Source organism: Diplotaxodon limnothrissa, linkage group LG18, assembly GCF_057381915.1.
Source record: "Diplotaxodon limnothrissa isolate DT_005_m linkage group LG18, D_limnothrissa_male_GT1.1, whole genome shotgun sequence".
NCBI classification, from domain to species: domain Eukaryota; kingdom Metazoa; phylum Chordata; class Actinopteri; order Cichliformes; family Cichlidae; genus Diplotaxodon; species Diplotaxodon limnothrissa.
In genome coordinates this window covers 12,092,703-12,107,217 of record NC_140613.1, presented here as the reverse complement: position 1 = coordinate 12,107,217, position 14,515 = coordinate 12,092,703, and the positions used below count along the sequence as shown (strand labels likewise).

The 14,515-nt window shown below is 37.7% G+C and overlaps 2 protein-coding genes across 2 annotated transcripts; one reads left to right on the top strand and one right to left on the bottom strand.

The window, feature by feature from the left end:
• The first annotated feature begins 1,796 nt into the window (after positions 1-1,796).
• Positions 1,797-8,788, top strand: LOC146613171 (ras-related protein Rab-8A-like). Its single transcript, XM_085378787.1, has 8 exons — positions 1,797-1,940; positions 2,470-2,530; positions 4,546-4,606; positions 4,711-4,788; positions 4,891-4,980; positions 5,871-5,936; positions 7,900-7,950; positions 8,100-8,788. Exons 1-8 carry the CDS (start codon positions 1,817-1,819, stop codon positions 8,187-8,189), a joined length of 621 nt encoding a protein of 206 aa, XP_085234913.1. The 5' UTR covers positions 1,797-1,816; the 3' UTR covers positions 8,190-8,788.
• A 2,359-nt stretch (positions 8,789-11,147) lies between these two features.
• cib3 (calcium and integrin binding family member 3) lies at positions 11,148-14,515 on the bottom strand. The gene is made up of 6 exons (XM_085378226.1): positions 14,465-14,515; positions 13,732-13,766; positions 13,169-13,280; positions 12,526-12,673; positions 11,312-11,507; positions 11,148-11,169 (listed from the first exon to the last, which is right to left on the bottom strand). The coding sequence occupies exons 1-6, from the start codon at positions 14,513-14,515 to the stop codon at positions 11,148-11,150; spliced, it is 564 nt and encodes a 187-aa protein (XP_085234352.1).

The window sequence follows — 14,515 nt, the reverse complement described above, 5'->3', positions numbered from 1 at the left end:
TTCACTATCAATCAATCAAATCCTTATTTCAAACACATCAAGTGTTAAGACACATTAAAACAAATGAAAATGAACTCAAATAAAACCATTATATTCATTCAAAAGCGTGGTCAATTTTTTGAATTGACCACTTCCCATTCAAAAAAGGAGTAGGAGGAAGCAAATACTTATTAATCCCTACCACTATAGCTCATCACTTATCTGTTTTAATCATATAGTCTAATGTATACATATATGTTATAAATAAATATACCTATCTAATACACAGTCCCTCGTTACATGTATATATATCTTTATAAATGGATCTATAATTCTTTTTACTACACCTATCAAAAAAATTATATGTCATTGAATACAATTAGACCTTCTTAATGTACAATATAATATTTAACACCACTATGCATTAATGTTATTAATATAAAAATAAGGCTCCTTAAGACATGGATGCACAAAAACACTTTTTCTCTCTCCTGGTTACTAAACTAAACCACAATTCCTGGCTTATGCTATACGCCTATACCGTCTAAATAAACATGTTCACACAGAAACAGATGAATATGACTGTTCACTCAACTCGCTTTTAAATCCAACTTTTACTTTAAACAGCTATTAAAAAAAGATAAACCAGGTAAAATAATTATTGTTGTTTTGTAATAATTTAGTTGTTTTGCCTTTCATCTTTACAGTTTCCTTTTTCACGTTTACTCTACTTTCCAACCTCATTAGAAGTCCTAATTGACCCTTTTTTAGGCTGTGGTAATTTGCATTTCATTTTTTTTCTTTTGTTGAATTGTAATTCAAATGGAAGTTGCTTTTTTAATTAATGAACACAAATTTCCCTTGATTTCCAAGTATACCGAAATGTAAGAACCAATGTAATCCTGTAGTAGTAGTATTAATGTCAGTAAATGCTTTGAGTTGAAGCTGACAGCAACTCAAATAACCACTCATTGCAACTAAGGTATGCAGAGTAGCACCAGACATCAAGTCTTGAAGCAGATGGGCTACAGCAGCATAGGACCACAACAGGTGCCTCTCCTGTCAGCTGAGGATGGGAAACTGAGGATACAGTTTACACAGGCTCACCAAAACTGGACAACAGACAACTGGGAAAGTATTGCCTGCCATTGTTTGAATGCCAACCCTGCCTGTCTAGGTTGCTGGTGTTGCTGTCCATGTCCATCCATTAATGCCGTGTCAATCCCTTAATTTGTGTACCCAGCTGGATAATACATCATGTCACAAAGCTCAGATCATCTCAAACTGTTTTTTTTTTTTGGATATGACAATAAGTTCACTGTATTCAAATGGCCTCCACAGTCCTCAGCTCTCAATCTGGGTAGAGCAATTTGGGTTGTAGTGGAACCCAAAGATGGAGATTCACGTCATGAACCTGTAGCTGACAAATCTGCAGCAACTTTGTGAATTTGAACCAAAATCTCTGGGGAATGTTTGGAGCACATTGCTAAATCTATGCTGTGAAGAATGAAAGCAATTCAAAAAGCAAAAAAGAAACCCAAACTGGTCCTAGCAAGGTGTACATAATAAAATGGCAAGAACAAAACTTTATATTGAATTAAGGCTATAGTTATACAGTAGAGTAACAAGTACAGTAGATAAAAAAAAAAAGAAGCATAAAGTAGCACAGGTTAAATAAGTCACAATTATAACCTGGTCTACCTTAAGTAAGCCAACAATCTAAAAGCCTCACGGTCACAGTCTGAAACGCTGTTGAATTCCGGGCCAGCAGGGGGCGTCATTCCAGCTCATTTACATTGCTTCTTTGCCGGGCGGGATTTCCGCAATAATATCAAGTATGGCGAAAACATACGACTATTTGTTTAAATTACTGTTAATCGGAGACTCTGGTGTCGGGAAGACCTGCGTCCTGTTCAGGTTTTCGGAAGACGCCTTCAATTCAACGTTTATCTCAACTATAGGTGAGTATTTGGGGGGAAACAAAACCGAGCCATTCTCTGTTTACAGTACGTCAATGGGCTTCCTCGGTGAGGCCGTCTACTTGCTGGATTTCAGCAGAAGGAACTAGTTTCTCTTTTACATTGATATAGGCGGAATGTGTATTTGCTAAAGTAGCAGCAGTACGATTGACTAGTTAATTCAGTGTAGTGTAGTGAAGTGAAGCACTGATAACCTTTGTTTGTACGTGTGGCGCATGTTTAAGCAGAAATGTTTTGTTGTATAATAACCTGATGCCGGGTTGCTAACCAAGACGGTTAGCCGAGTGGCACATTAGCCGTTTGGCTCCGTCTACATTCTTGGAAGACATACGAAACACGGATATTTGGTGTAATGGTTGTTTATGATCATATTCCTGTAGCTTATTGGCAGCCCGTTGGTGTTATTTTTCTTGCTGAAAAAGTAGACTTAGCCAATGTTGACAGCTAGAGCCGAGCTACTAAGCTATCGTTATGATTTGACATTCATGTTGGGTTTTTATTTTAATCGCAGGCATTGATTTCAAGATTAGGACAATAGAGCTTGACGGCAAGAAGATAAAGTTACAAATATGGTAAGTTTAATGCTGGACATGTGACATAATTTTGCCGACAATGTTTTGTATTTGTCATTGTTTTAATTTAGTTTTAATACACATTTAGTGTTGGTTGATTTTTTTTTTCAAATAATTATTTTCAGTATTTTACACTATGTATATACACTTTACAAGCTCTAGTTTAATACTTGAGTTCACTGCTTATGTGCTTCTTATACATTATCAGTGATAAGAATCACAGATGTAATCATTTTTAAAATTAATGTGTTTTAACCACTACCACTTTTTCCATGAGTGGACATTACATTGCATGGTTTGCAATGGATAATATGCCTCCACCTCACCCTAACTCTAGCATCCTCATTTTCTGCTACACCAAACCCCTTTTATGACCTTCACTAGATCCATTAATCTTCTCTGAGGTCTTCCTCTTTTCCTCCTGACTAACAGCTCTATATTTAACATGCTTTGCCCAATTTCAACTATTCCTCCAGTGCACATGGCAAAACCGTTTCCTTTTTGTCTTTGTAATAGTGTGTTCTAGTTAAAGTTGGCAGATGGAATTTACATCTGAACTGTTCCCTCAAGTCAGATTTTGAGCTCGGAAAGTTGGAGGAGCCTCAGAAAAACCAGGCTTAACAATTCAAGATGGCAACCATGAACCGTAGTAAAATTGTAATACTTGTGTAATATTTGTGACTCGCTAAATTAGAACACTGACCAGGTTGTATCCATGAACCTGCTACAGCAGCAGCTCTACTTTGATAAGTAGCTAAACAAATCCTGTTGTTGCTCCAACTTGACTACTGGAGCATGCTCAGCTCAGGATTTACATCTCTCTTGATGCAAATGAAGTGCAGCATAACTTTGTCTCTAAACCGCTCAAATCTGAGCTGTCTCTCTGATGTAGTCATATATAAACCTGTTCCTCAAGATCACTTTCAGCTCTGCCACCTCCAGCCTTGCCTCCTGTGTTTTTGCTAGTGACATCATCCTCAAACCATTGTTCTTGTATAAACTTTCCCTTTCACTAATGCCACTATGCTTCTGTTACAAATCACCCCAACACTCATCTCCACCCACTCCACCTTGCCTAAACGCTCGTCTTCATCTCTCTCATAAACTGTCCAGTGTTTTGGATGGTTCACCCCAGGTGTTTCAACTTATCCAGCTTTACTACCTCTGCTCTTCACTGTTATGTTATGTCCTCCTCTCATTCACACATGTATTCTATCTTGCTTCAGTGACTTGCAATCCTTTTCTCTTCACTGCATACCTCCACCTTTCCAAGTTCTCTTTGGCTTCCTCCCAACTCTCACTACAGATCACAGTGTTGTCTGTGAACATTGTAGTCTACAGAGACTTCAGATAGGAGTGTATGTAGAATAAAAGAAATACATTTTAATGTCATTTACACAAAAAATAAAGCCACATAACTTCCAGACTTTAATAAAGAGGGCTAAAGTCAGTTATTAGCAGACCACCTGTTAGGCTTTTTGCTTCAGTGTAGTGCCATATTTGGCTTCTACCGTTAATGTTACCTGGCTAGCTAGGAGTACCCAATTGTAATCCTAGCTAGCATAATTTAAATTTGACAATTATTGTAAGGTTGCAGATATTAGTATTATAGCTTGTTTATGTTGAAGAAAGTTTTGTGTGCCGAGATGTTTTCCTTGAATTTATTATTTGTTACATTAATGCACTGTTGCAGACTTAATACAGTTACCCACAAGCACTACACAGTAGTAATATACTGTATGCTGGTGTTTTGCTTCTGTACCAATGAAGAGGTATTTAAAAAGCCCGTTACATGTATGTTGGATGTGTTTATACACTGCCAGCTCTATATCAGCCTGTTCAACTAGCGAGTTTAAGATAACTGTTTCATCAGTTTTAATATACATTTAGTGTATTAGCTGTCATGCTTGATATTAGTTAGAAATTTGTGTTAACTTTTCTAATAATTTCCACAAACATTCAATTTGATATTTTGTCCTTAAGCTTTCAGATAACTAATGATGTTTTTTCTTTAGGGATACAGCTGGTCAGGAACGCTTCCGAACAATCACAACAGCCTACTACAGAGGTGCAATGGTGGGTATCTTCACATGCTGACAGACAGATGTGATTTACATCCTCTTTCCTGTTGAAGGTGCAGCTTCACCTGCATTTATTTATGATTGTACTGCTCTTTACAGGGCATCATGCTCGTTTACGACATCACAAACGAAAAATCCTTTGAAAATATCAAGAACTGGATAAGGAATATAGAAGAGGTACATTCTGGTCCAAATATAAACTCATCCACTTATGTTCTACCCATCAAAAGTCTGTATGGTATCATGTACCGTTTTAAAATTCAAACTCTTCTAATCCAGCATGCGTCAGCGGACGTTGAGAAGATGGTCCTTGGCAACAAATGTGACATCAATGACAAACGGCAGGTGTCCAAAGAGATGGGGGAAAAGGTGAGAAGCTTGACAGATGCATGGTCTCACATAATCTTCTCCAAAGAGTCATTTTCATGTAGTCACACAGTGAGCTCTCCCTGTGGGGAGGAATGGTTGGCTGTTCTTGCAGTTTCAGGTTCACCAGCACAAACACACAGTGAAACTGAGAGGAGAGAAGAGAAACTAGTGTTTCTGCCACTGTAAAGTTACATTAAGATCTAGTTTAAAATCAGTCCAACAGAAAGACATGTTATCATTCTGTTTTCTTGCGTCTGTGTGCATTCACATCTGGGATATCCATGATTTTACAAAAGTGTTTCTTCCTTGTTTTTATTATTGCCTGGTTGGATTTAATGCACTTTTACTACCTGTAGGTGGCAGTAAAACATCGGCTAGGTTTTAAACGACAGGGTGCACTACCAAGTACCATGTGCCAGACTGAGGTTATATGTCGCTGTAATATGCAAAGCCAATCATTATTACAGCCATCAAAGGGTCTTTTATGGATTAAATGCATATAACAAATGGAAACGAGGTAAAGCTAGCATGGTGAAAAGTCTGACACAGCTGTTTATAGTCATTTAAAAGCAGTTTCCAACTATTGGAAAATAGGCGACTTGTTCCTAGTTAATGTTAAATAGCGTGCTTGCTTGAAATGCCCATCCTTAATACACATGCATCTGAGTTAGGGTTGGTTACATGCAGGGGTTACTGTAAGTACATTTTATATAAATTTACTTCATTGATGGAAACCAACAAGTAGCTGGTGATACTCTGTGTCATTTCCACCTAGATCATCAGTCGAGGGGGAATCTTAGTCATTATTGCAATGTTAAAGTAATATGCTTTGAATAAAAGTGTCAGCAGAATTTTTTTTAAAGCTTTATTTATTTGTTTATTTATTTCAGCTTGCACTAGAGTATGGAATAAAGTTCATGGAGACCAGCGCAAAGTCCAACATCAACGTGGAAAATGTAAGCACTTTGTCAGCTAGAACACATGGCACAGTTAATTTGATACGTCATGTAAACATTCAGTTCAGTTTTATTTATATGGCGCTAAATCACAACAGTATTTGCCTCCAGAAAAACCCCAAAACATGTCACCTGCTTGTGTCTAATATTGATGTCATCTTTCGTGGTTAGAAAGCAAAGCTCCCATATGCACAAAATTAAGAACCTTGTTGGTGATAACTGGACTTTTCGTCCCAAAGCCAGTTGCGCCAAATGGCTGCCCCTCGCTGACCTGTTTCTGCTGGAGGTTTCTTCCTGTTAGAAGGGAGTTTTTCCTTCCCACTGTTAGCAAGTGCTTGCTCAAAAGAGGTCGTTTGATTTTTTTGGGGTTTCTCTCTATTATTTTTGTGTCTTCACTAGAGCTGGGCGATAGAACGATAACGATATGTATCGCGATATAACTTTTACTCGATAGAGAAATTAAGCTATCGCGATAGACCTCGCCGCTCTTGTCCTCTTAAAAAAAAAAAAAAAAAAAAAAAAAAGGTCAGCCAATCCAAATTAAGTAGCGCAGAGCCGAACCAATCACAGCCGCAGCGTCACGTCGCGTGACTTGTTACGTACCGCACAAGTGCCAAGCCGCACGTGTGTTTGTTTGGGAAGCAGCCAGCGCGTAATGGAGGAAATGAGTGCGCCGACTAGAAAAATCAACCGAGCGTGACCGAAGAGAAAACAGATGATGGTTCCAATGCCGGAGAGATTGTCAAACGGAAGAGCCATAGAAGTTCCGTAGTGTGAAGGTATTTCGGCTATTTCAAGTCTGACAAAAAATAGAGTAGCGTGCACTGTAAATTGTGCCGAAAGCAAGTCTGCAAATACAATAAACTGGTGCATGCGTCACACTGCGCCACGTTATTGTTTCGGTGAAATGAATTTCTACAATACTGTTACTGTTAATTCTACTCTCTGCAGTGTTTAAATGCTTACATATACACACAGTTACTGTCCCTCCACACATACGACTCGGTTCTGCTTCTATGCCCCAGCTTTGTTTACTTTTTCCCACCGAGGCTTCTAGACTTCTGATTGGCCAATATTTCTGCACGGTTAGGAATCTAGCGCCACCTGCTGCTTTGGCATGTTCATAGCAGCGTTTTCCTTCATTTCTGCCTTTATGTGTGGACGGGATTATTTTTTTAAAACGAAAACGGAAAATCTCCGTTTTCAAAAATACCCGTGTACGTGTGGACGTAGCCTCAGTCTCTGACTGGAAGCGCTAATTCGTCATTCGGCTTTTGTCAGACTAAAGTAACTGTTAAAACTGTTTGAAAAGCTCAGCTATACAACAAGGAGAGATTGAGAATTTCCTTTTAGTTCTCAGTTTATTTGATATTGACAAAAGTTAGTCAGTTTTGTCTGTTCTTCTGTAAAACAAACTAAGATTTATTTTTAGAATTAATATTTTGTTTCTAAGTGGAATTGACAATTTAGTCTGTTTCGTTTGTTCTATTTTGAAACTTAAACGCTTTAGCGGCTGCCTTTTGTGTAGTTTGCAATATTTGCCTTTATTTATCTGAAAAAGTCTCATGTTCCTTAAGTACATCTACCCTGTTGAACTTATTATGGGAAATAAATATTTAAATAAAAACAAGCTGCTGATTATTTCACATTTTACTTGTGAGCAACGGCACATTTAAATCTTACAAATATAGTTATTTGGCTTATATCGTGATAGATATCGTTATCGCCTGAAATGAAAAAAACATATCGTGATATGAAAAAATCTCATATCGCCCAGCTCTAGTCTTCACCCTATAATATAAGCACCTTGAGGCGACTGTTGTTGTTACTGTTTGGCACTATATAAATAAAATTGAATCTAATTGAACCTTGTGACTATTAGGTCCAGCTGCCTTAAATTCTTGAGTTGAATTTACGGTAGATGAAGATTAGAATTTTGAAAGCATGCTTTTCTGTTTCACAGGCGTTTTTGATGCTGGCCAGAGACATCAAATCAAAAATGGACACAAAATTGGTAAGGATAAAACTGTGAGGAAAATGATCAGCAGCTCTTGTGGCTCGCTTTATGGAATGTTTTTGCATTTTTCCAGCTTGTGGAAAACTGTGCAGCAGATGACAGTGTTTTGACTTGTCTTTTGTTTTTCTTTGTTGTTTTTGCTGCAGGAGGGCAACACACCGCAAGGAAGCAGTCAGGGCGTAAAGATCTCAGAGCCTCAGAAAAAGACCAGCTTCTTCCGCTGTAGCCTACTCTGAGGACTGAGGCCTTTCATACTGACTGGACATAAATAGACTGTTCTTGCTCTTAGCACTTCCTCCCCCTTTCTCTCCAGCTATGGTCAGTCCTAAAAGCCCACGTAAGCCATTATATTGTCAGTAAATGGAGGACTTCCCCTCCATGCTTCCTCTTCTGAAAGCTTCCAGAGTTTCATCTTTTCCATTTTAAGGATAAATGTTGACTTCATGAGTCATGGTGCTCTGCTGGTTGGAGGACTCAGCCAGGAGCATTATCCAGATGTTCCATTTAACACAAAGGAATGGGCTCTTACTCCAGAGTTAGTCTCTTCATTATCCTCACTCACTCATTCACACAACCGGTAGCAGAACCAGGGATGAGAAGTCATTAATAGTTTGTGGACTGGATTACAAATGTGATATATTTAGATCTATTTTTAATAGCACTCTGTCCCTTTTTTTATGTGACAAATTTCAACCAGAGGCTGATGAGCTTGAAATGCTGTGAAACAGAGCTGTACAGGTTTCCTTTTCACTGTCAGTCAAGGATCAGACAGAATGAGCTGAGAGCACTGCTCTTGTTGTCCTTGACAATCATTTTTTTGTGACTGAAAATGATTACTCCACCATTGGTGCATTCTCCTCCTTTCAGTGAGTGATGAAGAGGAATATATTATCTTAAACTACAGTTTAGGTTTTTGTCATTCTAATGATGAAAATGCAAATACTCTGTTTAGGAACATTTCTTGATGTAGCAAATGACCAGTCTTAAATTTGTAATAATAGGATTACTGTGACAATGAGACCTTAATTTATAGTTTGAAATCACAGCCTGTTTGAAGCCACTAAAGATGTCCTAAAATAATCAGTTTATTGTCACATGAGGCAGAAAAGCAGCAATCTCATTTATTTGAGATGCTGCACTTATTGGTATTTATCTTGAAAAATGACTTTTAAACGATTTATTATTGAAGTTTGTTTCTCTCCTTTGGTCTGTCGCCTCAGCTCTTCTTTAAAATAGATTGTCTGAATTTTTCCTGTCAGCTCTTAGTCGCAGTTAAGCTGAATGACGTCTCTGGTTGTTTGATGAGCAGTTAAAATCACTTGAAGTTTCACACTGTAAGCCCCTTCTGCCCCTTCCCTGCTGTCATGCAGCTCTCCTTGCACTTTACCAGTAAATTGTGGTTTGTGTGTAGTCTGTGCCAAGTGATAGTTTTGCAATACAGTACAGCTATAAATTTCTTTTGCTCCTTTTGAGTCTTGGTAATATAAAGGACATATATTACCAACATTTTACAACACCCAAAGGACTTGATCTCCTCTGGTAGTTCACAGCTAGCAGTCCACTGCCCTGTTATTAGTTCTCTTAAAAACGTTTCCTTCCTCAGACTGAGTTATTTCAGCATATATCTGCGTGTAAAAGATAAGTCTTTCAGCCTCTCTTTTTTTTATACTACTGTGCTTGCCAACCCGTAATTTAAAAGTAATATTTTATGAGTTTACATAGAGATGGCTTGAATTAAGCTAAAGATGGCCCTGTTTGGGGTATTCTGGATCCTTTTACAGGTTTGTTTTTCCCCATTGTGGACATTAGATCTGACAGCTAGGTGGCGCCAGAAGCACACGGTGCATCTTAGGTAACTGCCAAACTTCAAATATGAATCAGTATTTTATTAGAGACAGCTAATCTGGGGAGTGTGATGCAATTATGTACACTCCACCTGTGTTGAACTTAGATGTGGATTCTCAGTCTGTTTCCATTGTTTCTATGTTTATGTCAGTCTTAAAATCAAGTTCCTACATGCACAGTATTGAGGGACAATATGTTTCATGCACCTTTTGTAATATCAAATAATTTGGGACCTCATGAATACCATGGCCATTTGTCTTAACCACTAGTAATCTATTCTGTCATAGGTGAGCTATGCATTGTGAATCTCGGACCTGTGCGTGTGTGTAATGTACTTTTTTTTCAGACATACCTACAGAGCTGTACGGTTGAATGTATGGGCTTTTTGTTATTTTTGTTTTGTGTCAGTCACTGAGCCAAAAAGAGAGGACACGCTCTGTTTATTTAAAGCTGCATTGGTGCATCAGTGCAGGTGAAACTTAGCACAGCGGGGTACTGTTGAGCGGGAAGAGAGCGGGTGTCGAACTGTGAAGACGGCACCGTTTTGTTCGAGCTTTAAGTCATAAACAGAAACATAGGGAGCAAACTTTTATGGGACTCGAGCTATATAATTTTTTTCTGAAATATGATACTTCCTCTTTGATTTTGTTTTTAAGTCATATCTTTTGTTTTCTTGAAATGTTTCCCTTTTTACAGCCATATTTTATTCCATTAGTGTGAAGTATACAGGGACAATAATAGGAAAAATCAACAAAACATTGTAAATATCACTAAAAAGTAGGTCTGCTTAAATTGTACTGTACTTTCTAAACCCATATAAAATGTATCTACAATTTTGTAGATATGTGAACTTTTGATTTAATAAAATAAGGTTATAAAACTAACCTTGTGCGTTTCAATTCAGTGGCTTTATTGGCTGGATGTCACAGGAAACTATCAGTTTACCCACTGACTGCTTTCATGACAAATGGCTCTCCTATTATTGGCTCACTGGAATATTCTGGCGTGTTTATTGTTTATTGTCCAGTGTAACTGAACCCCTTTTGATACAAGACACAAATCCACTGTTGATAATCATAGCTAATGAGCCTTGTCTTGAGGGATTGGCCGAAGCCTCCACCTGATGAAAGATCTGCAGTCACAGCATGACTGTTGTTGTTTCTGTAAGAGAAAAACTGGACATGGACTCCTTAAAGAATGCCAGAACAATGATTTTGGTCATTTTATTTATTTTTACATTAAAAAAAAATGATGAAGATGTGAAGATGACAGGATTTCATTCTGAAGTATTTCCAGTCCATCCTTTGGGGCTATTCCAGGTAGCAAATGTAGAGAATTGCTTCATTTGCTTATATCCTTATATGAAAAGTGCTGTGAACAGAAAGCACTTCTCATTACGAAAGTCAGCAAAAGGACAATATTCTATATTAGAGTCAATAGTTATAACCAAATAACACATCTAGTCCTTGTTGATGGGTTTACATGTTATTGTAAATGTTTACTGCTGGTTTACCTGAGGAAGTCCGGAGCTCTAACAATCATGTGCTGAAAATCTTCGAGTGACAGACGGCCATCATTGTCCAGGTCGGCCTCATCGATCACCTTCTCGCACACCATCCTCACCTCGTCTTCTGTCAGCTCGTTACGAGTCAGCTTGTTCAGCGTCTTCTCCAGGTCTGACTTGCAGATGAAGTCATCGTTGTTGAAATCTTACAGAAAAAATAAAAAAATATCAACAGGTCAAATAATACATCAGTTAATGAATTATTCAACTTAAGCCTTTTTGTGTCTTTGTTGGCTGTAAATTGAACATGTTTTAGACTAATCTGGTTGGACAAAAGACAGTTTTTAATATATTGTTTTGGACAAATGTGGAACTAAAGCTAACAACTTTTTTTTTTCACCTTATATTTTGTTAATGTGGCTGAAATATTTAGTGTATGATTAATTTAATGAAGAAAAGCAGGCTGTTTTTTCTTATCCTTTTCATTATAGTGTAACTACGTCACCCTTGTTAGTCTGAATAAGGAATGAAAAGTTCTCGTGTGTAGTTTCACAAGTTGTCAGCTGTCTTTTTTTTTTAACCGAGGCTTTGACGAGCTGGTATATGATCCTAAACTTTCCATTCCCCATCTGCTGTGTTTACCGATCCATAACCCTTCAGGATGAATATATATTACTGCTGATGATTTCATCGTACATTTTTTGCACAATAATCAGTTTCGTTTTACTGACAAACCGCTTCTTTAAATGCTGCAAGTTTCAAGATGTGTTTAACGCCCACTCTTCTGTCTGGGATGTTGGAAACCAAACATCCTCTTTCACAACTCAAATCAGGTGCAGAAAATCCAGCGGTATATCTGCATGGCTCTAACATTAAATTTGCCCTTATTCTAACTAATAATGAGCTTAAGTCAATGCTGTTTTCTGCAGTTTAACGTATAGCAATTTTGTTTCCATGATTGCCTTTTGCAAACAGATGTAAACAGTGCATTTAAGTTGAAATATCTCCTTATTTGGTGTAAAATGTTAACATTTAAATGTATTTTTTCAGCTTGCAGTGGCAGTAGGAAGGGTTATTCACATACTTTATGTACCGTGTGTAGTAAAGTATGCACAGTATGATTTGTGAAACTGCAAAAATGTAAAAATTGGTTGGAATTAACATTGGTTTTAAAGAAAAAAACAAAAACAATGACAAGCATCCTTGATTTATGAAGATTTTACCATAAATTTTGAAAGCATAGTAGGCCTTGAGGTCCCGTGGAGCCATCTCACTGAGGACAGAAAACATGTCCAAGAAGTCGTCCAGTGTCATGTTTCCCTCGCCATCCTCAGAGAAAACCTCAGCGATCCTCTGTCGAAACGGGTTGTCCTAAACAAACAGTCAAAGCATGAACACACAAATGTTCAGCACAACTAACTTCTGCCTGTTCGATGTGATGCAGTTTAGTCCTGTTCTAACAAAATTGTGCTGTTTGTGATTTTACTTCAGTTTTGTTTTTCTATTTGAAATCCAATAAAGTCATAAAATTATCTTTAGTAATAAAAACAGCTTGGAAAAAGTGGCAACCTCGGGCATGACCCTGATCGTGACCGGCTCACTCTCCCTTTCTTGGGGCATGTCAGTGACCAGCTTGTTAACACACCTGTTTACCTTGCTGTCACTGAGTAAAGAGGCATATAATTGACCTATTTCCACCAAGTGTGTCCTCTGGGACCCACCAACATCCTTCAAGTTTAAAGGAGTCAGGTAACATATAACCGCTCAAAGAATTCTGTCGATTAATTGGTCATTAATTATGGATTGGGAACACAGGGAGAGAGCGCGGGTCTGCAGGGCGTGTGCGGACCAGTGCAGCGGGACTACCTTCAGCTCTGGCATGCTGCCAATCAGCTCATATGGTAACTTCACATCTGGGTGGTTGGTGTAGTCAAGAGGAACGAGCTGCGGTGCCAAATCCCGATAGCGGTGGAAGAGTCTAGGAAAGGTTTAAAAAATTTACTATCAATATTGAATTACAAGATATGTCCTATAATATGTAGAGTTACACTTTAAAGGGACAAGGAAAAGTTAGAAAGGAAAAGTTAAGTTAAGAACTTGCTTTTCAGCTACGGACACTATTTTGAAAACAGAAAACATTCAACTTATACACTTTCCAGCACAATAAAAATAGCCTGTGATCTCAGTGGCAGTCTGCCCCACATCAAGACAGGTGTCCTGATAGTCTAGTTTAGAGTTACAGTATGGTATTGTGCAGAATAGAACAAAATTCAGCTCTGTCAAGCATGCTACATAAGCAATGACTCAGGAAATTAATGAGATCTGACACAACTTATCCTGAGTCCATGTTTAGTTTGATCTTTTCTGCACTGGAGGGATGTCATAAAGCAGGAAGTATAAACAAAATAACTGAAGTAATGTAGGCTCACCTCAGAATTTCCTTTCTTGTGAAATATGTACAGTCCTGTAAATGCAATTTAAATTCAATGTGAGCTGTTTGCATACAGTGATGTGTATAATCTTTACTCAGTAATAGCAATACATCAATAAAAGACACTTATTTTTACACAATATTGGTAAAGTAGAGAAGTAAACATGCAGTTTTTGGAAACAAATTATGAATTGCTTACAAAACAGGCAAAATGATCTCTGTCTGTCTATTACGATTATTATTATCATGTATCAGCATGTTGTGGTGATGTTGCGGTGGATCAAAGCAGTGAAATTTAATAATTTTTTTTAAATGGCAATTATTTTTGTGTAAATATTAATGTTTCTCCAACATTTCTCCATTACATTAGCACCAAAAATCAAATGAAAAACTTTATTTATAAATGCCTTACTTGCCATTTACCATTTATTTACCATATGACATCTCTAACTTTGCACCTCAAATTACTTCTGAGAGTTTTCTTTTCATCAAAATGATGCAAGTCAAAAGCAAATCCAGTCATCACACAATATCAGGAAAACACTGACTCTGAATGTCAGGAAGTGCTGCACCACATGGGACTGGATCCCTTTCTTTTTTGCTAATAAAAAGTATGAAGAGGTCTGATTAATCTTGTTCGTAGATGTTAAGCTAATACTGATAATGGTAGCTCCATTCATTCTGAGTGAGCCTTATCAATTAATTGATAAAGAAACATGAGTGATACCAACCTGATAGGCATCTAGCTGCTGTGCCGTAAAGATGGTTTGTTTATTTCCCAT